The 24860-nt window shown below is 35.1% G+C and overlaps 1 protein-coding gene across 1 annotated transcript; it reads left to right on the top strand.

Moving 5' to 3' along the window:
• Positions 1 to 18707: 18707 nt before the first annotated feature.
• Positions 18708 to 21048, top strand: LOC110664989 (WAT1-related protein At1g68170-like). Its single transcript, XM_021824916.2, has 7 exons — positions 18708 to 18952; positions 19322 to 19384; positions 19517 to 19633; positions 19725 to 19980; positions 20071 to 20229; positions 20404 to 20555; positions 20792 to 21048. The coding sequence occupies exons 1-7, from the start codon at positions 18750 to 18752 to the stop codon at positions 20994 to 20996; spliced, it is 1155 nt and encodes a 384-aa protein (XP_021680608.2). The 5' UTR covers positions 18708 to 18749; the 3' UTR covers positions 20997 to 21048.
• Positions 21049 to 24860: the final 3812 nt, after the last annotated feature.

Raw genomic sequence — 24860 nt, forward strand, 5'->3', positions numbered from 1 at the left:
TAAATAGTAAATTTATATATATATATATATATATAATAATAATAATTTAAAAGATAATGAAAATACCTGTTGAGAGTATCTGATAGAAAAGGAGGTGACAAACAGGTTTTGAGAGCAAAGTTTAGCAGAAGAGATTATTAGGGTATATATATATTTCAAGAGTTCTATTAGGTGTAAAATGGGATAAGAGTTATTATTGAACTGGGTTATTCATATTACAGATATATATTTAATTTCAAAAATAATATATATCTAAAAATAAATAAGCAAACCATCTAATAAAATATATATATTTTTTATAAATATATTAAATTATTGTAAGCTAATTAAAATAAAATAATAATAAATAATAAATATATATGGGTTTTCACAGATAGTACCAACAGAATTGAAGGAGCTAAAAGAGCAGCTACAAGAGCTTCTGGACAAGGGTTTCATACGTCCAAGCACTTCACCCAGGGGTGCTTCTGTTCTATTTGTGAGGAAGAAGAATGGATCCCTAAGATTGTGTATTGATTACAAACAACTAAATAAGGTGATCATTAAGAATAAATATCCACTACCTCAGATTAATGACCTGTTTGACCAACTACAAGGAACGAGGTACTTCTCCAAAATATACCTTAGGTCAGGTTATCATAAACTGAGAATTTGAAGTGAGGATGTGCTGAAGACAGCGTTCAGGACAAGATACTACTATAATTTTACATAAAAAAATTTAAAATATATCACTTATACAAAATATAATAACAATTATCTTAATTTAAAGGACCTAATCATTTTGATAGAGTATTTAATTTGGCTATTCGACAGGAAGCATGCTCAGTGGCAATTCACCATTGTTTAACTCCATTGCTTTTTTATGAGGCCGATATAGAACCATCAAACTTTGATATCTTCATGAATAGAAAATATGTATTTTCTAACGCCTAATAAATAACTCCATCATAAAAAGGTAAAAAAAAAGTTCTTTAACAAACCCTCATAAAGGAGGAAATACTAAATTTTCACAGAAAATAAGACACCAAATCCTCTTAAAAAAGGAGACAAAACTTATATCTATTAATAAGAATAGACCAAGAATAAACAAAAATCTATTAAAAAAATACAGATTTAGAGATTATTAATTAAAAAATAACCGTCCATAAAAATATTAACTCATTTAGATTTATATATGTTTATATGCCCACTCTTATACATACGAAAGGTAAGTTTTCTATTTAGCAAATTTTAATATAGTTAAAATTATGGAAATTTGAGTTTAAATTTCAAAGTAAGTCAATCTAAAAAAAAAAAAAATTCTATTGTTACATTGTTTAAATCAAAACAATCACCATGTATATGTATTTTTTTTTATTAGATAGACTGTCACGACCCAACCTATGGGCCGGACCGGCACTAGGACCTGGGCCAGCCTAAAGCCCCCGAGGCCCGTAGTAAGCCTTAACTATTCATTAACCCAACTCTAAGGCCCATTTGGGCCCAATTTCAAGAAAACAAACGGACAGAGTCCGGCCATAAAATGGACTTTCCAACGGGGAGTTTTTGACTCACCCGACCTGTAAACACAATAAATACTCAATTGGGGAGCTCAGCTCACCCTCCACATACTCATCAACATAAAATAAATGGGAGCTCAGCTCCCTCATCCAATCCATCAACATGCATAACATATTTAAGTTTACAGGTCCAACATGATAAAAATATTACAGACCAAATTCAAATAAATACTGCTAACACATGCGGAAATTCTAGGAGTAATTAAAATTACACAATATTGATAAACAACCTGCGAGGTAGAAAAGCAGGTTAACCCAGAACAAAATATCCTCCTGTGGCCTGTAAAAATTTTTGAACAGGAGTGAGCGTTCGACTCAGAGAGTAAAATATCAATCTTAACTATAATCTCTATAACTGTCTAGTACTAATGCAACCTGTGGAGTGAAATGCAACATACACAACATTTTCACATCATAACATCAAAAAGGTAATTTGGAGCACTCACACACCCTGGAACATCATTCATAGTATATGGGAGCTGATCCCCTATACAGCTCTCTTAAATCCAATCTGGTGCCAGCGAAGAACTCAGCTCGGACTTCCACTTAAATACCAAATCGGGGTCCCAGCGAAGAACTCAAGCCGTGTCTACCCCGAAGGACCGGGTCCCAGCGAAGAACTCAAGCCGTGTCTACCCGTCCTATCCATAGTCCACACCACATCACACGCACGCCAACGCACGCACACTGCTCCAAATTACCACAACAACACTCATGGCACATTAACAGTTATCAATGCAACATAATTCGTGCCTAGAGTTTAACTACATAAATATATGCATATAAGTGATGCATGGGCATGCTGAACATATAATAATATCGAAATTACAGTTAAAATTAATATTTTACTCACAAACTTGACGACAATTTACTGTGGCGGCTGGGCAGAGGAAGAAGGCTGTCCCAGCTCACCTGACAATCATATTACATTTATTTAATACAATCTGACTCAATACAACAAGGAAAAAGACCAATTACGTCCTAAGTCGTGCCGAAAATCCGGCAGAGTCTCCCCTATACCTAGGACCTACCCAACCTGCAAAAGGGTTCAAAACACACTTCTATACTCACAATCCATATATCAACAGTTCAATCATATCACACACCTCTCCTGGCCCATCAAATCGATCATCAATCACAATACACAAAATTTCAATTTAGTCCTTATTATTTATCATTTTTGCAAAAAGCGCCCAAACAAGCTCTAAAAATTATAAAACTTTGCCCCGCGGTCCTTAGCAATATTACTAAGCTATTGCAAAAAGAATCGTAATTTTCTAAGCTACCACGAATATTTTATGGATTTTTAATCCTATTTAAGCACTAGAAAATTACGTAAAAACAAGGTTCGGGTTTACCTTTGCCGATTCCGACTTCGAACGCTCGGGCGTCGACAATGGGGGCTAGCCAAAACCTCGGCCCAATTCGGAGACTTTTCTAGCAGTGCATGCGGCGGAATTTTGCGCACCGATCAATCGTCAATTTCCGCGAATCGAGGATACCTACACGAAGCCCATTACACGGGGGTTAGTACATAAAATTTTCAGAATTTTCTAAGCTCATTTAATGCTCGAAAATACACTGCGAAGTTCCGTGGGACCCACCGAAAAACGGTGTCGGAAAAATTCGAAATTTATGTCGTTGCGAAGATCTCGACGAATGGAGCGTCTTTGGTGGCCTCGGTTTCCTCGTGGGATTCACGGTTTTCGAGAAATTTAGCCCAAAAGTCGAAATGGGCTAAAATCTTCCCGAGCTAAAATCGGACAATCCGCTAGATGGATTTCGGCGTTCTTGGTGTCTATGGAAAGCTCTCGCCGAGTAGATGGTTTTGGACACAAGACCGGTCCAATCGGTGGCCGGATCGGCCGGATTTGGCCGAGGAAGCTGAGCGGCCGCGCGCAGGGACCTTCAGCGCGGCGTTTCCGGCCCGCTGGCGAGTGGTAGGCCGGGAGGGCAGTGGGAGCGGGAGGGAGGGGAGGAGGCGGTGGCCGTGGCAGGAGGAGAGAGAAAAGAGAGAGAGAAGGGGAGAGCGTCGCGCGCGGGAGGAAGAGGAAGAAAAAGAGAAGAGATCGGTCCGATTCGACCGGTCCGATCAGGTCCGGTTCGATTAGGCCGGTTCGATTCGAAATACAAAATTTTGAATTTTTACTCTGCCTCGGGACTGAAAACGAGGTCCAAAAATTCAAAAAATTCCGAAAACTCGAGAAAAACGTAGACTCCAAATATATTTTTAGTTTTGCCACGTGGTCTTTAAATTAATTTTTAAAAATCATCAAAGTTTATATTTTGAAAAATCGAACCCGATTTTTAAAATCCGAAAAATCTCAAAAAAATTCCTAAAATTCAAATAAAATTAAAATACCAAAAATACTCATAAATAATAAAATTTGGGGTGTTACATTCTTCCCCCCTTACAGAAAATTCGTCCTCGAATTTTTTACACAAGGCAGAATAAAGTACATGATTATACTTTGAACAAGTAAGGGTACTTGCTACGCATGTCCCGCTCGACTCAGTGCACTCTTCCACCGATCGACTCCTCCACAAAACCTTAACCATAGGGATCTGCTTGGATCTTAGGCCTTACTTGGTAGTCCACTATGGCTACAGGTTGCTCCTCAAATGTCAAATTCTCCTTTAGCTCTATCACATCCGGCTGCAGTACATGAGAAGGATCGGGAATGTATTTCCTGAGCATGGAGATGTGAAACACGGGATGAACGTGAGAAAGGTTGGGTGGTAGCTCCAACCGTGAGGCAACGGCTCCAACTCTATCGGAACCTCAAAAGGTCCGATATACCGAGGTGCCAACTTGCCCTTCTTTCCAATCTCATGACTCCCTTCATTGGAGATACCTTCAGAATACATAGTCGCCATCGCAAACTCCACATCCCTCCGTCTGGGTGCATAACTCTTACATCTCTTGAAAGCGTCCTCGCCGTTCCACGATTAAAGGAACTACCTCAAGTGTATCGCACTAGGTCTACATCATGCACCTTCGCTTCCCCATTTCTCGTCCAACACAGGAGACCTACACTTTCTTCCATACAATGCCTCATAGGGTGCCATCCTATCTTTGGAGTGATAACTGTTGTTGTAGGCAAACTCCACCAAAGCTAGCTGCTCATCCCATTGACCTCCAAAATCCAAGACACTCATGCGAAGCATGTCTTCCAGTGTTTGGATTGTCCTTTCGGACTGTCCGTCTGTCTGAGGGTGGAAAGCTGTACTGAAGTTCAATTGTGTGCCAAGTGCCTCCTGCAACTTTCTCCAAAACCGAGAAGTGAACTGGGGCCCTCTGTCAGATATTATGGAAGCCGGAACTCCATGCAATCTGACTATTTCTCGAATGTAGAGCCGGGCATACTGTGCCACAGAATATGTAGTCTTCACAGGTAAGAAGTGAGCTGATTTGGTCAAGCGGTCTACAATTACCCATATCGAATCATATCCTCGCGTGGTACGAGGCAACCCAGTCACAAAATCCATAGTGATCATTTCCCACTTCCATTCTGGGATAGGGAGCTCTTGCAGCTTCCCTGACGGTCTCTGGTGTTCAAACTTCACCTTCTGGCAAGTCAAGCACTTGGACACAAAGTCTGCGATGTCTCTCTTCATGCCATTCCACCAATAGCTATCTTTCACATCATGGTACATCTTGGTGGAACCTGGATGGACACTGTAAAGTGTGTAGTGTGCCTCTTGCATGATTTCATTTCTGAGATTGTCCACATCGGGCACACATATCCTAGAACCTTGCACTAGGGCGCCATCATTGGCAAACCCAAACTCACCACCTTCACCTTGCTGTACTCTTTCTATGATCTTCATCAATTGTTGGTCTCTGTGCTGGGAAACTCTAACTCTGTCCCTCAAGTCTGGCCTCACTGAAAAGTGAGCCAACAATACCCCCTCATCTGAAAGATCTAGGATTAAACCTTGATCCATCAACTCATGTACCTCCTGAATCAATGGTCTCTTCTCTACTGAAATGTGCGCCAAACTGCCAGAAGATTTTCTGCTCAAGGCATCTGCTACAACATTGGCCTTCCCAGGGTGGTACTGGATGGTGCAATCATAGTCTTTCAGAAGCTCCATCCATCTCCTCTGTCTCAAGTTTAAGTCCCTCTGTTGGAAGATGTACTTTAAACTCTTGTGGTCGGTGTATATCTCGCACACTTCGCCATACAGGTAGTGTCTCCAGATTTTTAGTGCAAAGATTACAGCCGCCATTTCCAAATCATGGGTGGGGTAGTTCTGCTCATGCCTCTTCAGCTGCCTTGAAGCATAAGCCACTACCTTTCCATTCTGCATCAAAACACACCCTAGGCCAACTCTGGAGGCGTCACAATACACGGTGTATCCTTCACCACTCACAGGTAGTGTCAACACAGGCGGTGGTTAGACACTCCTTAAGCTTCGAAACTCACCTCACATATCTGTCCAAATGAATGGAACATTCTTCCTGGTCAACTTAGTTAGGGAGCCGCTATTCGAGAAATCTTGTACAAAACGCTCAGTAGTAGCCACTAAACCCGTAAAACTTCGCACCTCGGATCGTTGTAGGCCTAAGCCAATCGATTCTGACTTCAATTTTCTTGGGATCCACTTGAATACCGTCTCTAGTAACGACGTGTACCAAGAATGAGATGCTTTCTAGCCAATAGTCACATTTCGAAAATTTGGCGTATAGATGGTGCTCCCTCAAAGTCTGCAACACCATCCTCAAGTGCCACACGTGTTCTTCCTCGGTCCGAGAGTATACCAGAATGTCATCTATGAATACGATGACAAAACGGTCCAAAAATGGCTTGAACACCCTGTTCATCAAGTCCATGAAGGCTGCTGGTGCATTAGTGAGTCCAAAAGACATCACCAAGAACTCATAATGACCATATCTTGTCTTGAAAGCCGTTTTGGACACGTCCTCATTCCTGATTCTCAATTGATGGTAGCCTGACCGCAGGTCTATCTTGGAAAAGAATCTAGCTCCTTGGAGCTGATCAAACAAATCATCGATCCGAGGAAGTGGATACTTGTTCTTCACAGTCACCTTGTTCAGCTGTCTGTAGTCGATACACAACCTCAATGACCCATCCTTCTTTCTCACAAATAAAACAGGAGCACCCCAGGGTGAAGTGCTCGGACGTATGAAACCCTTGTCCAAAAGCTCCTGTAGTTGCTCCTTCAACTCTTTCAATTCTGCTGGTGCCATCCTATAAGGTGGCATGGATATGGGGTTTGTACCCGGAATAACATCAATGCCGAACTCTATTCCCCTTTCTGGTGGCAACCCTGGAAGCTCTTCAGGGAAGACATCCATAAATTCTCTGACAACAGGAACATTTTCCATGCTGACACCTTCTACAGATGTATCTCTCACTAATGCCAAATACCCTTGGCATCCACGCCTCAACATTTTTCTAGCACTAATTGCTGACACCAAATTATATGGAGCCACGCTCCTGTCACCATCAAAACTAAACTCTTCCACACCAGGTATGTGGAAATACACCTTTTTGTTCTGGTCTAAGGTGGTATAATGAGTTGCCAACCATCCATCCCGAGATTACATCAAATCCATTCTTGGTAGAGGAACCAAGTCTGGGGAGGATCTTTCCATCCACTACCACTGGGCTACCCGGAAAAACCATATCTACATCTATGTTGTCACTAAGTGGGGTAGCTACTGACAAAGGGCACTCTAAAGTTGTGGAGTTTCTACCCAACCTCATGGCAAACACAGGGGAGACAAATGAGTGCGTAGCACCCGGATCTATCAAAACACGAGCCTCATAAGAACATACCAGAAGAATACCTGCCACAACTGCATTGGAAGCCTGAGCATCCTGGTGGGTCAGGGTGAAAACCCGAGCTTGTCCCCTACCCTGAGTGGCAGAACCTTGATACTGACTTCTACCTCCTGATCTGCCTCCAAATCCACGTCCCCCTTGTCCTCGGCCCTGGCCATCGAATCGATCGCCGCCATGTTGGAAGCACCGGATACAATTGTCGAGGAACATTTGCAATGAACCACTGTGACCCCATCGTGGCTCATCAAAACGGGCGATCTCTAGCAAAGTGGCCGGTTGGCCACACACAAGCATACTCGACCCCATCAAACAAGGTCCTGAATGTCCTCTTCCACCTTTGCACACGGTGCCAAAGAGGATCTGAACGAGCGACGCCTTGCCTGAACTATTACCACTCTTTGGATCCGCACAGTATGAACCCTCGGGATTTGTGTCTAAAACCACTCCTCTTATTTCTGCTTCTTCCTCTGTAAGTAGTTTGGCCACCACTATCCATAGTACCCATGTGGGGAACACCTGAAGAACCCTCTGCTCTGTTTTTCTTTGCTCTTCCGCTGTCATCCACAAAGATAGCTAACCTCAATCTGCAGCTCGATCCACCACCACATCAAAAGATCGATCGGACATCATGGCCGTGTTCGCATACCTCTGTCAAGCCCCTTTAGGAATCTTTTCACCTTCATCTTTTCTCGTAGCTACGCCTGCAGGGCATATCTGCTCAATTCCGAAATTGCAGAGCATATTCATCTACTGCACTGCCATTCGTCTTAAGGCCTCAAAGGCCCACTTGTTTCGATCTCTCAAGCTTTACGCACAAACCGATTGATAAAAAGTTCCACAAACTGAGCCCATGTCAAACCCTCCATCCGGGGTAACACGTAGTCATTCATCCATTGCCTAGGCATGGGCCCCATGACGTGCTGCATACACTCTATCAATCTTCTATCAGTCAACTGTAATTCTGTTCCTGCCTGTCTGCAGGAATCCAAAAACCGATATGCGTCGTCTGACACATCATAAGTACCGGGCACCAACTTCTTGAAGTTTATGATCTGTTTGTAAGATTCCTCTCTTGGTGCGGTGGACTGCTGCTGCTGTGGAGGATGGACCATATACTGAGCCATCATGTCGATGGTTCTCTGCAGACCAGCTAGAGTAGCTGCCATGGGGTCCATGGGACCCTGTGCCATAAAGGACTGTTCCTGTACTGGGGTTGGCTGCTCCTCTACTTGAGCAGCTCTAGGCCTCCTACCCCGCCTCCTCGGGGCAGGCGCCTCATCCTGTGCCGACACCTCGTCGGGCACATCCGGTTCTGGTGCGATGGCGCCTCTCCTGCTTCTACGCATTTTCCTGAAATTCAGCAGCATTAGCCCACAAAATTCAAAACTGCACATTATACAGCTCTATAGACTCATATTTATACATAACATATGGAGCAGAAACTAGAAGCAAAGATGACAATGCAAGACGAATGTGGACCCTATATTTCCGCATGTGACTCCTATTAGACTCTTCCCAACACTTTAAACAACATTCCCTAAGAATCTGGAGCCTAAGCTCTGATACCACATTTGTCACGACCCAACCTATGGGCGGACCAAGACTAGGACACAGGCCACCTAAAGCCCCCGAGGCCCGTAGTAAGCCTTAACTATGCATTAACCCAACTCTAAGGCCCATTTGGACCCAATTTCAAGAAAACAAACGGACAGAGTCCGGCCATAAAATGGACTTTCCAACGGGGAGTTTTTGACTCACCCGACCTGTAAACACAATAAATACTCAATTGGGGAGCTCAGCTCACCCTCCACATGCTCATCAACATAAAATAAATGGGAGCTCAGCTCCCTCATCCAATCCATCAACATGCATAACATATTTAAGTTTACAGGTCCAACATGATAAAAAATATTACAGACCAAATTCAAATAAATACTGCTAACACATGCGAAAATTCTAGGAGTAATTAAAATTACACAATATTGATAAACAACCTGCGAGGTAGAAAGCAGGTTAACCCAGAACAAAATATCCTCCTGTGGCCTGTAAAAATTTTTGAACAGGAGTGAGCGTTCGACTCAGAGAGTAAAATATCAATCTTAACTATAATCTCTATAACTGTCTAGTACTAATGCAACCTGTGGAGTGAAATGCAACATACACAACATTTTCACATCATAACATCAAAAAGGTAATTTGGAGCACTCACACACCCTGGAACATCATTCATAGTATATGGGAGCCGATCCCTATCTGACTCTCTTAAATCCAATGCTGTGCGTGAAGAACTCACTCGGACTTCCACTTAAATACCAAATCGGGTCCCAGTGAAGAACTCAAGCCGTGTCTACCCGAAGGACCGGTCCCAGAAGAACTCAAGCCGTGTCTACCCGTCCTATCCATAGTCCACACCACATCACACGCACGCCAACGCACGCACACTGCTCCAAATTACCACAACAACACTCATGGCACATTAACAGTTATCAATGCAACATAATTCGTGCCTAGAGTTTAACTACATAAATATATGCATATAAGTGATGCATGGGCATGCTGAACATATAATAATATCGAAATTACAGTTAAAATTAATATTTTACTCACAAACTTGACGACAATTTCTTGTGGCGGTGGGCGGAGGAAGAAGGTCATCGCTCACGACAATCATATTACATTTATTTAATACAATCGACTCAATACAACAAGGAAAAAACCAATTCGTCCTAAGTCGTGCGAAAATCCGTGAGTCTCCTATACCTAGGACCTACCCAACTGCAAAAGGGTTCAAAACACACTTCTATACTCACAATCCATATATCAACAGTTCAATCATATCACACAGCCCCTCCCAGGCCCATCAAATCGATCATCAATCACAATACGCAAAATTTCAATTTAGTCCTTATTATTGATCATTTTTGCAAAAGCGCCCAAACAAGCTCTAAAAATTATAAAACTTTGCCCATGTCCTTAGCAATATTACTAAGCTATTGCAAAAAGAATCGTAATTTTCTAAGCTACCACGAATATTTTATGGATTTTTAATCCTATTTAAGCACTAGAAAATTATGTAAAAACAAGGTTCGGGTTTACCTTTGCCGATTCCGACTTCGGGAACGCGCTCGGGGCGTCTGACAATGGGGGGCTAGCCAAAACCTCGGCCCAATTCGGAGACTTTTCTGGTAACAGGTCTGTCTGGTCGGAATTTTGCAGACCCGATCAACTGTCGAATTTCCGCGAATCGAGGATACCTACACGAAGCCCATTACACGGGGGTTAGTACATAAAATTTTCAGAATTTTCTAAGCTCATTTAATGCTCGAAAATACACTGCGAAGTTCCGTGGGACCCACCGAAAAACGGTGTCGGAAAAATTCGAAATTTATGTCGTTGCGAAGCTCTCGACGAATGGAGCGTGCTGGTGGCCTCGGTTTCCTCGTGGGATTCACGGTCTATGGAAAGCTCTCGCCGAGTAGATGGTTTTGGACACAAGACCCGGTCCAATCGGTGACCGGATCGGCCGGATTTGGCCGAGGAAGCTGAAGCGGCGCGGCGCGCGCAGGGGACTTTCGCGCGGCGTTTTCCGGCCGTTCTGGGCGGCTGCCGGCTGGGGCAGGCGAGGCGCCGGCGAGGAGGAGCGAGAGGCGGTGGCCGTGGCGAGAGGAGGAGAGAGAAAAGAGAGAGAGAAGGGGAGAGCGTCGCGCGCGGGAGGAAGAGGAAGAAAAAGAGAAGAGACCGGTCCGATTCGACCGGTCCGATCCGGTCCGGTTCGATTCGGCCGGTTCGATTCGAAATACAAAATTTTGAATTTTTACTCTGCCTCGGGACCGAAAACGAGGTCCAAAAATTCCGAAAAAAATTCCCGAAAACTCAGAAAAATACGTAGACTCCAAATATATTTTTAGTTTTGCCACGTGGTCTTTAAATTAATTTTTAAAAATCATCAAAGTTTATATTTTCGGAAAATCGAACCCGATTTTTAAAATCCGAAAAATCTCAAAAAAATTCTTAAAATTCAAATAAAATTAAAATACCAAAAATACTCATAAATAATAAAATTTGGGGTGTTACATAGACTGTGATTACTTTTATTTTAGAATTGAGGACATAAGAAGGCCATGGCCCCCTCACATTTTTTTTAAAAGAAATTAAATATATTTTAACTCGATTCGAAAATAATAATATTCATAATAAAATAAAAAATAATAATGATAATCAATTTATAGAATTTAAATATTATTATGCTAAAAAAGTTTCAGAAGTGAACAACATAATAATGATTATATATCACAAAATGTGAATATCTAGTTAGAATACTGTAAAAATATGGATATAGAAAGAAAATAAAAAAAGAAAATGGAAAATGATTGGGAAAAAAAAGATAAAGCCTCTGATTTTCTTATATTTTATTTTATATTCTAATGTTTTTATAACAAATTTTTTCATTTAACATTAAGTGATATGTTGAATATATGGAGTAAATCTGCTAAACTAGATGTAGCATATACCTTCTTTGTTAAGGATTTTATTATTATTATTGTTATTTGAAATTAATAAAATATATAATTTATAAGAAGAAAAATTATATTAATTATTATTTAATAAAAACATAATCTATAAATTTTTATTAATTATAATAATTATATAACTATTTAAATTTTGATCCCTCAATCTGTAATATCCTGCGTTCATCCCTGTTATATATATATATATATATATATATATTAGGTTCTTGCTTAATACTAGCTGGGATCCATAAACAAATTCCAAATTTATCTTGATATACACTTTATGGACGTGCTTTCCAAGAATGAGTCCTCTAATTTTTTTTTGTTTTAATTTTGACGTGTGATTTATTTTGTATTAATTCTTTTAGAAAGAATTTTTTTTTTCCCTGATGATCTATCGATTCAAATTAAATTCTAAAGTTCTCTCTTAAAGTTAAAGGCATTGACTCTATTGCCATAGGGAGTTCTATACATGCACGACATGATAGCAACAATTCACATTCCTCATTTATCATTTGACCTTTTTCCCTTTTTTTTTTTTATGTATTAATGCAACTTTCCAGGCTTGGAGTTACTGTTACATAAAATTCGGTGTCGTTTACAGGAGAAAGAGATAACGACACTCGATAAGATATAGTTTTCAAAGTACTTAACATTATCTAATTTTTTTTTTTTTTAATGGAAAACAATTCTTGTTTTCCACAAATGTTGGCTTTGTTGCATAAGTCTCAAATTTGGATTTTGCTGGATTGGGTGGAGATCCTGGAAATTTATAGAAAGTAAAGCTTTATTGTTTATTTTCCTTTTTTATACAAAAGCTGAATGAGACATAAAAGTTGTTATGAAAATCATTTTATAAGTATCAGTATTTAAAATTTTAAATGATTATATATTTAATTAAAATATTTATAAATAATTGATAATCAATTATTGTATTTAATAAAAAATAACTTATAAAAGCATATTTACTATGGAGATAATTAAAAAGATATTAAATAAAATTTATGATAAAATTTTAAAAATTAAATATAAATAATGTATTAAAATAGTTAGTCAACTAACTTATAAGAATAAGGCTTATAAATATCAAAATGAAAAGTTATGCTCCCCAACATATTTTTTTTAACTTATAACCTCAATTTTTAAATCTAAAAATTATTATAAATAGATAAATTAGCATATGTTTAGAGTTTATACACTGGTTTGATAAATTTATGAATTAATACAAATACTTTCATAATCTAATATAAATTATATAATAAAAGATATCTTTTTTTTAAAAAAAATTATATGAGAAAAGATTCGTCAGTGCAGGTCAAACATATCACAAATTTCTTTAAGATATTATAATAAAATTTACATATAATTTATCAAGAAAAATGACTAATAGGACTCGAACTCTCAATATTATATTATATTGATTAATTAAAAATTTTAAATTTAAGACCATATGTTTTTTAAGAAAAAGATGCAAGGACGGGGTAAAATTAATTCAATTAGTGCTATATTTTATTATACTACTAGTTACTTAACATTTATATAAACTTTAATTCATTGTAGTGGGTTACAAGTTAGATAGCACCAGCCTCACTATAATAATATTTCAAAGGCTTGTTTAAATTGTTATTAGCGTAATTTACAGTAGTTAATTTAATTAATTAACTTTGTCAGAAACGATGTTCTAGTGGAAGGAGGAGAAAAATAGGGAAGTAATATAATGGACAAGATGAATTATCATGAAAGGAATATATGGATCAATTAAAAGTGCTACCATAATTTTCTTCTGGTGGAGAACTTTGTTCTGTTACTTAATTATTTACATCTCAAAAAGATATAAAAAAATTACTAATTAATTTTAACTTTAATAAAAATATTTTAAACTTATTTATCATAAATATTTTAAATTAATATAAAGAAATATGACGTTATTAAAGTTATTAAGAAATATATATATATATATATATATATATTAGGAAGGTATTCTCTAGAGTTTGCCACATGTCTAATAAGCAGCAGAATTTGACATATGGCATTCTCTTATTATAAATTATTTAATAATCATTCCATTAATACTATAATAAATAATTATAATTATAAGGTCACTTGCAATATATATAATTATTTCTATTATAAAATTTTTATTAAAAGTTTGAGAGGTAAAAGTAATAAAAATATAATTTAAAATAATTAATTAAAAATTTTAAATATTACATTATTTTTGTATATTAAAATTAAAAATATATATAAATTAAAATTATTGATAATCACGTGCATAACACAGACAATTCTCTAGTGATTTATAAGTTGCTTTGAGTTAGACAGATTCGAATTGATCAATTAATATATCCAATTAGATTTTATTACCTTTAATTACACATTTATGATTAGATTATAATTAAAAAAATAGAGATTATAACATGTATTACTTTTAATTGATCATACTAAATTCATATTATCTTTCTGATAAAAAAATAAATAAATCATATAGGCAACATATTTGATAAATAGTTAGAATGCTAATAATTGCCCCATTTTTATAAAATTTTTGAACTCGGTACAAATATTGTGGAGAAAATGCACTGAGTCTAACTCTAATTCAAAAATTAACTAAAAGGAAAGGAATTTGTCTAAGTATTATATACATCACAAATATTTTTTTCCAAATCAATGTGGGACATTAAATGTTTTCATAAGCAATTTTTTAAAAAAAATCATAATTAACCATAGAATTAATTAAATTTCTATACAAGCATAGAATTAAATTTAATTCTAATGTACAAGCCATAGAATTAAGTTTTTGAAGTTTGGTAGTGCAGCACTTTGCAACGGAAAGGACTAAAAGATGACCACATACATCATTTTCCATTTCTTTCTTTTACACTTTCCGTCCTCCTCTTTGGAAAAAAGTTTACATATTCGTTCTTCCATTCCCTTTACTCAACTATTAATAATGACTTAATAATATGTATTATATAATTTTTGAAATTGCATGACTTGACTTTTACCAATTCTTTACAGATTATGGATTGTCAAATTACAATGCAATTTGTACACTTCGAATATAAAATGTTTATATGGCTATTTTTATTTATTCATTTATTTTGAAGTTATTTTGAATTAATCAATAATAGGTGCAGGAATTCAGAAAAATATGTACAATTGTATGATTATATTGTTCAATTTTGGTTAGTTTTTATAATTTGATTCTATAGAAAAACAGTTTTATATATATATATAAAAAAAAAAAAGTTTAGTGGGTACAGTTGGATGTTCCGCGTAAGAAAGAACAAGTGAATATATATATATAGCAATGGAAAGTCAAGTCAAATTAGTGTAGGCTATTTTTGTAGAGGTAAACCTAAATTAAACATATAATTAAATTTTGGTGATAAATTTCACATGCTAGTAAAAAGAACTAGTGAGACCTGCAGAGCCAAATCAGAAAACGAAGAGACTAATTAAATTCTAAATGGGTCACTATATGCATTGTGAGTGATGATTAACTTATATATTTAAGTCCGAGCTGGTAACAAGTTAAGTTTTTACGAGTACCCGACCTAATCGAATTCTAATAGAATAAATTTAGGTAATATATAATTAGTTGGAACATGTTTATGAGTACCCGACCTAATCGAATTCTAATAGAATAAATTTAGGTAGCATATAATTAGATTTGGAACATGTTTGAATTCACATGTTGAGTATTTGTTGTTATTGAACTCTTTTATATGTATACTTAATTAAATATAAATATATATTTATAAATTTTTATATATTTTATTCTAAATAAAATAGAATTTAAATATTTTATGGAATTATTAAATTGTTAAAATATAATTATTAATAAAAAATAACTTTTTATTTAGATTATGAATTAAAATATATAAAATTAAATAGATTCGAATATTTTTCAGATAATCGGGTTTGGATACGTAATTGAAATAAATTTTAATTGGATTTGAAATGAGTTTGAGTTTTGAAAATATTAATCGAGTTCGAATGTGATGATTTTCACAAATACCCAATCCATTGTCATCCCATATTCTAGTTGTATTTTTTTTTATAAGACAAAATTTATTAAAAGAAGTGGCAATAAAATCAAAATTACAAACCAAGCAGACCAAAAATACAAAATCAAGAAGTGAAACAAAACTAAGACAATCAGAGAACAAGGAACCAATACACAATAAGGCACCAAGGAGCTAAATCCACCAAAAGACAAAACACAAAACTTTCAAAACAAGCCACAAGATATCAAAGGGATCCCTAAAGCAGACACTAAGCTAACAAGAATAAACAAATCTATAAATAACAAAATCTTCTTGACACAACTGCGTAACAGCAGAGCTCTGAAAAAGGCGGATAATCAACAAACCAAGAAAAACCACGTAGAATGCTAGAGTGGCCAAAGAAGTGACAATAGCAAATTCAATCAACAACTTGAGAATTCAACGAAAACAGCACAAGAGAGCCTGCAAGACCATAACCAATAGAAGCTAAAAAAAAAACCTACGAAATAGCCAAAACCAAAGAAACCTCTTTAGGCAAATTAACAAACAGTTGGCCTCCAAGAATAAAACTACACTGTGGAAAAATCTAAAGCCAAGATTCTAACTCAGAAAGCCAACAAATTGACGCCTCCCACTACCATATATGTTAGAATTAGCAATAAAATTTTTGTATCGTTATTAATTTTACCATTATAAAGTTAATATTCAGCAGTAATATAAACAGTTGTTATTAATAAAAAAAATAAAAAATATAACAGTAATTATTATTATTATTGACATATTTTTTTAGCAATAATTGTTGTTATCAATAACTATTATTTTGTAGTAACATTTCAAATTTGGCCTCTGTAAGAGTAGAGAGTTAATGGTTAAAGGTTCAATCAAAGTCGAATCAGGTTTAACCAATATATTATTAAATAAATATTATAAAATTAATAATAATATCATATTATAATTAATACTTTTGTATATTTTATAAATAAGTGTTAAAATGAATTTAGTTAAATTTTAACACGCAAATATTTTTTTAAAAAAAATTTTTAAATAATAATATTTAATTGTTTATAGTATAGAAATACTTAAGATTAAAATTTTTATAATAATAAATTTATTCATATATCAATGAAAAATAAATTTTAATGTATTAAAATTATATATAGTATAACAAATAGAATAATTTTTTACATACTTTTTACTATGTAAAAAATAATAAAATAAAAAATAATTTAATAATACAAGTTAATATATTAATGAAATAAATTATTAATATAAGTTTTTTAAAAGAATTAATTATTATAAGTTGAAAGCAAGTGAAATTAAAATTTTTTTATTTTTTGAAATAATTATAAGTTAATAGTTATTCATTATTTTATACTAGTATAATATAATTTAAATTAATAAAAGAAATAATTTAATATATGTGAATTAATAAATGTAATCTTATAACTTTATAACTATTTTACAATTATTTTATAACCTTATAAAAAAAAAAAAAAGCTTTTGTCTCCGTACTGGGCTTCCCAATCTATACGTATATGAGTTATTGTTAATGACTTGCAAAGTTATCTTGCAGGTCACTTGGTAATTGGATTGCAAACGACTTCATGAAATCTTTGATTCAAACCATGGCAGCGTACCTGCAGTCATAATTTTGTAGTAATAATATAAAATAATTTATATATTATTACCAAATTTAATATTTTTTTAGTGATAAAAAAAACAATAATTGCAAATATTGAAAAAGAAAAACACAATTGTGAAAACGTCTCCACGAAAGCCAATAATTAGAACCTCAACACAAGCTTCAAAACTAGGTTTCATTAGGCTCTTTAAGAGCACATGCTCATTCTTTCACAATGAGATGGAGTCCACATTTCATAATTCATGAGATAATTAAATTCTTGTGAGTATATGATACACTAAAACTAATACATCAAGGACATCTTATAATTTCCCCATCAAAATACCCTACCAACTAAAGATAGCTTAGTAATAGCAAAATTAAAGCTGAAGCATAAAACCATGCTTCCCTAGTTGGAAAAGCCCAAAAGAACAAATTTTTATTTAGTGTAGTTGTTATATATATAACGATTTAACTACAATCATTAATTATGGTGAAACTCACGTGAAATTCACCGCAATCAATGATTACAATGAAACCGTTGTACATTTCATTGTATAATTTTTTTCAAACAAACACTAAAAAAATCTAAAAAGCTCCACCAACCAAAAAACACTCTAATCCCAGCTCAATTAAAGTCCTTAATGGGTGCCATCTCCTCATGAATTTGTTTATGGAATGAGAATATGGCCTAAAGAAAATTGAATTCCAACGTTAATCAGAAATTCGAAACATAATTATACATGAATCTATATGTTAATTTTAAACAGCAACAGACGTTAAGTATTAGTCAACAAATATAGGAAAGGGGGATAGGAACCAAATTCCAATTTTTTTTTCATTTCCTATTTTCTATTAATGAGACGCATGATACGGAAGAACAGTCGCCTTTGAACTCGAATCTACGTGACTGTATAGAGCGCTAGCTCCCACTCACAGCAACCATGCATGACCAAAGCATGTCCCAGAAAAGAAAACAAAATTGACTTTCCATTAAATCACAGCCCTTGAATCCATAGAATGTCAGATAATAATAGAAAACCTTGTTTTAAAAGTACCAGTCTTCCCACTTATAAATATCAGCATCCAGAGCAAAGCAAAAGAAACAAGGTATAGATAGCAAGCGATCAAGAAGGGTAGCAGTCGCTTGTGAAAAAAGAGGTAGGAATATCTTCATCTTCTTGTTACTTTTTCGACGGGGGATTATTGATTGATATAATCTTTGATTATATAAGATGAAGTTCTTGATGGAGATTTGTAAGTTGGTGGATGGGTTGAAGCCAGTGTTGGTAATGGCGTTGGTTCAAGTGGCATATGCTGGTGCTAATGTGCTCTACAAATTAGCAGTCAGTGATGGAATGAGCTTGAGGATCATTGTTGCCTACAGATACATTTTTGCCACAGCTTTCATGATTCCTCTTGCTCTCTACTTTGAGAAGTAATTAACTAAACCATTTTTTTATTATCTCTCATTTATTTTTTCTCTTTTCTCTTTTTTTTTTTCCCTTGTCTTTTCTTTTCCTTATTAATTCAAAATTTCCATTTGTTCATCATATTTTGCATGCAAGTTGGAACAATATGAGAAAGCTTGTTGCCATTGAAGTTAATAAACATTCAACTCAAGAGAAGGAGGGAGCTCATTGAAACTAGTAGTTTTTGTAAAAGTAAAGTTCTTTTGGCCAGTAGGCAAGAGATTAGTAACCAGCTGGAAACCAGGATATGAAGAAGAAATGAATAAAAAATAAGTGGTACTGATTCTTTACAGCTTATTTTGGATGCTAAACTTGTTCTTGATTGGGTTTCACAGAGATAATAGGCCTAAACTGACGTGGACAGTACTCTTTCAAGCATTTCTTTGCGGGTTATTTGGGTAAGTTTCTGTTGCCAAACTCGTTTTCCTTAATTATAGTATTATCAACACTTGTTAGTAAGCTTGTATATGCAACCTTCGTTTTCTTAGATATTGCATTTGCTTGATGTATCATACAATATTTAATTGCAGGGGATCATTTTCTCAAAATTTGTACGTTGAAAGTTTAGCCTTGACGTCTTGCACATTTGCCACTGCCATGTTTAATCTTGTACCAGCTGTTACCTTCATCTTAGCCATCTCTTTTGGGTATTAATAACTTAATAATTCTTATTTCTTTTCCTTTAATTAGTCATCAATTAATTACGTTATTGATCAACATCTTGGGGATTTCGATCAGGTTGGAGAAAGTGGGACTAAAAACTCTAGCAGGAAAGGCAAAAGTGTTAGGGACAGTAATGGGGATTGGAGGAGCCATGCTGCTTACCTTCTACAGAGGACCAGAAATTAACGTCTGGAAAACACACATTAATCTTCTGAAACGTTATCAGTCCCATGAAAGCCACTTGGGTTCATCATCTCATGGCAATCGTGCCTTGGGTAGTTTATTATCTTTGGGCAACTGCTTCTCTTATGCCTCATGGTTAATCATTCAGGTGATTTTACATATAAATGTTAATTAACATTAATGGTTTTTAAAGTTTATGATGGCCTTAATTTTATGTTAGTTATATCTTTGGTCTCAGGCTACGATGAGTGCAAGATATCCATATCCCTACTCAAGCACAGCTTTGATGTCATTGATGGCATCAATCCAAGCTACTATTTATGCCATTTGCATGGAGAAAAATTGGAGTGCATGGAAGTTAGGTTGGAATATAAGATTGCTCACAGCAGCATATGCGGTAAATTCAAAATTTTTTTTAACATATATATATATAATTCGAGATTTTATAATTTTAAAGACAATTTTTATAATTTATTATTTTTAATTTAAATAAGGAAATTAAATAGATCTTCTTGGCATGTTAAATATGAATTTGAAACAAGTTTAATAATGTCTTTGGTTCAAATTGTAGGGAATGGTTGTCGCTGGCTTGATGATTACTCTTGTAATATGGTGTGTACGTAAGAGGGGTCCACTATTTGTGTCCATTTTTAACCCTCTAATGCTCGTATGTACTGCCTTCGCTGGTTCTCTACTCCTTAATGAAAGTCTACATGTCGGGAGGTATATATCTTTTATTTTTTAAATAATTGTTATTAACTTTAAAATTTAATAATTTTAGGGACGACACTAATATTGCTAATTAAAGTATATTAATTTTTTATAAAATAATAAAATTAATTGAAAATTTATAGTTTCATAGGGAATTAAAATAATTTATTAATTTCTATATTATTATAAAATGTTTATGTGCCTAATTAATTATCGAATTACTAACAATTTAATATTAAATATTGCAGCATATTAGGAGCAGCATTGATAGTGTTTGGTTTATATGCGGTATTGTGGGGCAAGAACATGGAGATGAAGAAAATGCCTAAACTTGTTCCATTGAGAACCTTCCAAGAAGCAGAAAAATCAGAAAAGATTGAGGTGGTTGTTTCTTCTCAGGAATATGATAATGGCAACAGTGACTCCAAAGTTGAAAATTGCAATAAGGCATGAAGGGTGATGATTTATTAGAAAAAGGAGCAAAATAAAATGTTAAAAAAGAAGGTAGGGCAATAAAAAAAAAAAAAAGCAATTAACAAAGATAAATGGAAAGAGCAAAGTCTTCTCGTATTCCAATTTCCAATTGCCAACAAGTTTACTTGTTGACATAGTAGGGGATTGAGGAACAGGGATAAAAATTTAGATTTGTCAAATAAATAATATATTTTTAATTATTAGATTGTATATTATTTATGACTCAGTTGGTTTATTGTTATTATTATTTATTAATTAATGATAAGCAACTAGTTTGATTAATTTTTGTGTTTTATGAGATTTTTTTTTATAATTTATTTATTTATTACTTTGAATTGGCAATGAGCTATTTATATACAAAGATATAGGTAATTTAAAAGTCAATTCTTTGTAGAAAAAAATAAATATTAAATTCCACCATGTAGTGTTGTTAATCATATGTTAGAGGAATAAATTATATAATGATGAACTTTATTTTGGACTCTTGTTTATCAACATCTGACCTTGACCCTAATTTGCCTAGTGTTGTTGTCTCCTTTTGCAGGAATATGAGGATGTGCTACCCGAGGAGATGCCGGCTGGACTACCACCTATTCGTGGGATTGAGCACCAGATTGATTTTGTACCTGGAGCAGTTATTCTCAACCGTCCAGCCTATAGAACTAACCCTGAAGAAACCAAAGAATTACAAAGGCAAGTTGAAGAATTGCTAGCTAAGGGTTATGTGAGAGAAAGTATGAGCCTTTGTGTTGTACCTGTCCTTTTGGTACCAAAGAAACATGGCACATGGCGCATGTGTGTGGATTGTAGGGCGGTCAACAAAATCACTGTAAAATATCGCTACCCTATACCTAGATTGGATGATATGTTGGATGAACTTTGTGGTGCTTGTGTTTTTACCAAAATTGACTTGAAAAGCGAATATCATTAAATTCGCATGAAAGTAGGTGATGAATGGAAGACTGCATTTAAAACAAAGTATGGACTATATGAGTGGTTAGTGATGCCTTTTGGACTAACTAATGCTCCTAGCATTTTTATGAGATAGATGAATCATGTGTTGCGTGCTTTTATTGGAAAATTTATTGTTGTTTATTTTGATGATATATTGGTTTACAGTAGAGATATGAATGAACATACGCATCATTTAAGAGCTATATTCGTTGTGCTAAGAAAGGAAAAATTATATGCTAACTTGAAGAAATGTTCATTTTGCATAGAAAAGGTTGTCTTTTTAGGATTTGTCATTAGTGCTAATAGTGTTGAAGTTGATGATGAAAAAATTAGAGCTATTAAAGACTGGCCCATTCCAAAGTCTGCATCTAAAGTAAGTAGTTTCCATGGGCTAGCTAGTTTCTATAGAAGATTTATTAAGAATTTCAGTACCATTGCAGCACCATTGAATGATCTTGTCAAAAAAAATGTTAATTTTGTTTGGGAACAGAAACAAGATGATGCTTTTCACAAAATTAAAGACATGTTATGTTCCGCTCCTGTGTTGGCTTTACCTAATTTTTCTAAGACTTTTGAGAATGAGTGTAACGCATCAAGAATAGGTATTGGAGCCGTTTTAATGCATGATAAGAGACCAATAGCATACTTTAGTGAGAAGCTTAATGAAGCAGCTTTGAACTATTCTACATATGACAAGGAGTTGTATGCATTGGTACGTGCCTTGGAAACGTGGTAACATTACCTTTAGCCAAAGCAATTTGTCATCCACATAGATCATGAGTTATTAAAGCATATCAAGGGGCAAAAAAAGTTGAGTAGGCGTCATGCAAAATGGGTTGAGTTCCTTGAGACCTTCCCATATGTGATTCAATACAAACATGGGAAAGAAAATGTGGTTGCTGATGCCTTATCTTGAAGGTATAACCTTCTTTTCCTTCTTGATGCAAAGTTATTGGGATTCGAATATGTAAAAGAATTATATGCTAAAGATGATGACTTTGCTAGAGTGTATGCAGCTTGTGAAAAGAATACTTTTGAGAAGTTTTATAGGCATGATGGATATTTGTTTAGAGAAAATAGATTGTATGTGCCTAAGAGTTCCATGCGTGAATTACTTGTGAATGAGTCTCATGCTGGTGGATTAATGGGTCATTTTGGTGTTGCCAAAACTTTAGATGTGTTAAAGAAACATTTTTATTGGCCGAATATGAAAAGAGATATTGAAAGAGTATGTGTTAGGTGTGTTGTGTGTGCTAAGGCTAAATCTAGAGTTTTGCCACAAGGTTTGTATACACCTTTTCCTACCCCTAGTGATCCTTGGGTTCATTTGTCTATGGATTTTGTGTTAGGTTTATCTATGTCTAAACAAGGCCATGATTCAATTTTTGTTGTTGTTGATAGGTTTTCAAAAATGGCTCATTTTATTCCATGCCATAAAACTGATGATGCTACAAATGTTGCAAATTTATTCTTTAGAGATATTGTTAGGTTGCATGGAAAACCTAGGAGTTTAGTTAGTGATAGGGATGTTAAATTCCTTAGTCATTTTTGGAAGGTTTTGTGGGGAAAATTGGGCACCAAGTTGTTATTTTCCACCACTAGTCACCCACAAACCGATGGTCAAACTAAAGTAGTAAATAGGACACTAACTACTCTTTTCCGTGCTGTGGTTAAGCAAAATTTGAAGTCATGGAAAGATTGCATTCCACTTGTTGAATTTGCATACAATAGAAATGTGCATTCTTCTACTAGCTATTCTCCATTTGAAATTGTGTATGGTTTCAATCCTTTAACTCCTTTGGATCTTTTACTTTTGTCTGTGAACGAGCTTGCTAGTTTAGATGGAAAAAGAAAAGCAGAATTAGTGAAGAAAATCCATGAACAAGCCAAGCTTCAAATTGAAGAGAAAAATGAAAAATATGCTAGTCAAGCCAACAAAGGAAGGAAAAAAGTTACATTTCAACCTGGAGATTGGGTATGGGTTCACTTGCGCAAAGAGAGGTTTCCCTCTCGAAGGAAATCAAAATTACAACCAAGATGTGATGGACCTTTCCAAGTGCTGACCAAAATTAATGATAATGCCTACAAAATAAACCTGCCCGGTGAGTATAATTTCAGTGCCACCTTTAATGTTGCTGATTTATCTCCTTATGTTGATGCAGGAACAGATTCGAGGATGAATCCTTTTGAAGCGGAGGGGAACGATGAGAATTAAGATACATCCACGCCAAAGGATTTCATCCAAGGTCCAATTACTAGAGCTAGAGCTAAATCACTTCAGAATTTAATTTGTGAGATCTTAAGGAGCAAGGATCATAAGCTGGAATGGCATGAAGAAAATTATAAAGGATTAAATTTGGTGAAGATTAAGCTTGAAAGTGATTAGGTATCATGTGGAGCATTAGGTTACATGGAATAACCTGTGGACATCCATACACCAGATCCAACCCATGCTGCTGGCACCTTTTTGAAGGAATATTCCTTGCTATTATAACTACCTCTCTTTTGGACTTAAATGCCCTTATTGCTGCTGTATTAAGTTTGCTTTTTGTTTGGACGTTTTAGTCTTTTGATAGATTAATTTCTGTTTGGACTTAAAGCTCCTTGCAGCTGATACTAAAGTAGGGATATTATTATCTTTAGCTTTGGGGCCAAGAGGCTATAAATACAAGTGTAATGAGAGAGGTGGAGGATACACTTTGAATATTAATGAAAGATTGTTTCTACTCTATTAGTGAGTAAATTGACTGTTGTCTTTGTTCTTGTGCAGCTCATCAACTTGCTGAGATTTCTATCTTGCAAGGTTTAATGTGCATAATATTCTTGGTTTATTCATTCTCCATATGAATTAGGTCAAGAATCTTATTTCTGATATTTTCTTTGAATTAC

This window comes from Hevea brasiliensis, chromosome 14, assembly GCF_030052815.1.
Source record: "Hevea brasiliensis isolate MT/VB/25A 57/8 chromosome 14, ASM3005281v1, whole genome shotgun sequence".
NCBI classification, from domain to species: Eukaryota; Viridiplantae; Streptophyta; class Magnoliopsida; order Malpighiales; family Euphorbiaceae; genus Hevea; species Hevea brasiliensis.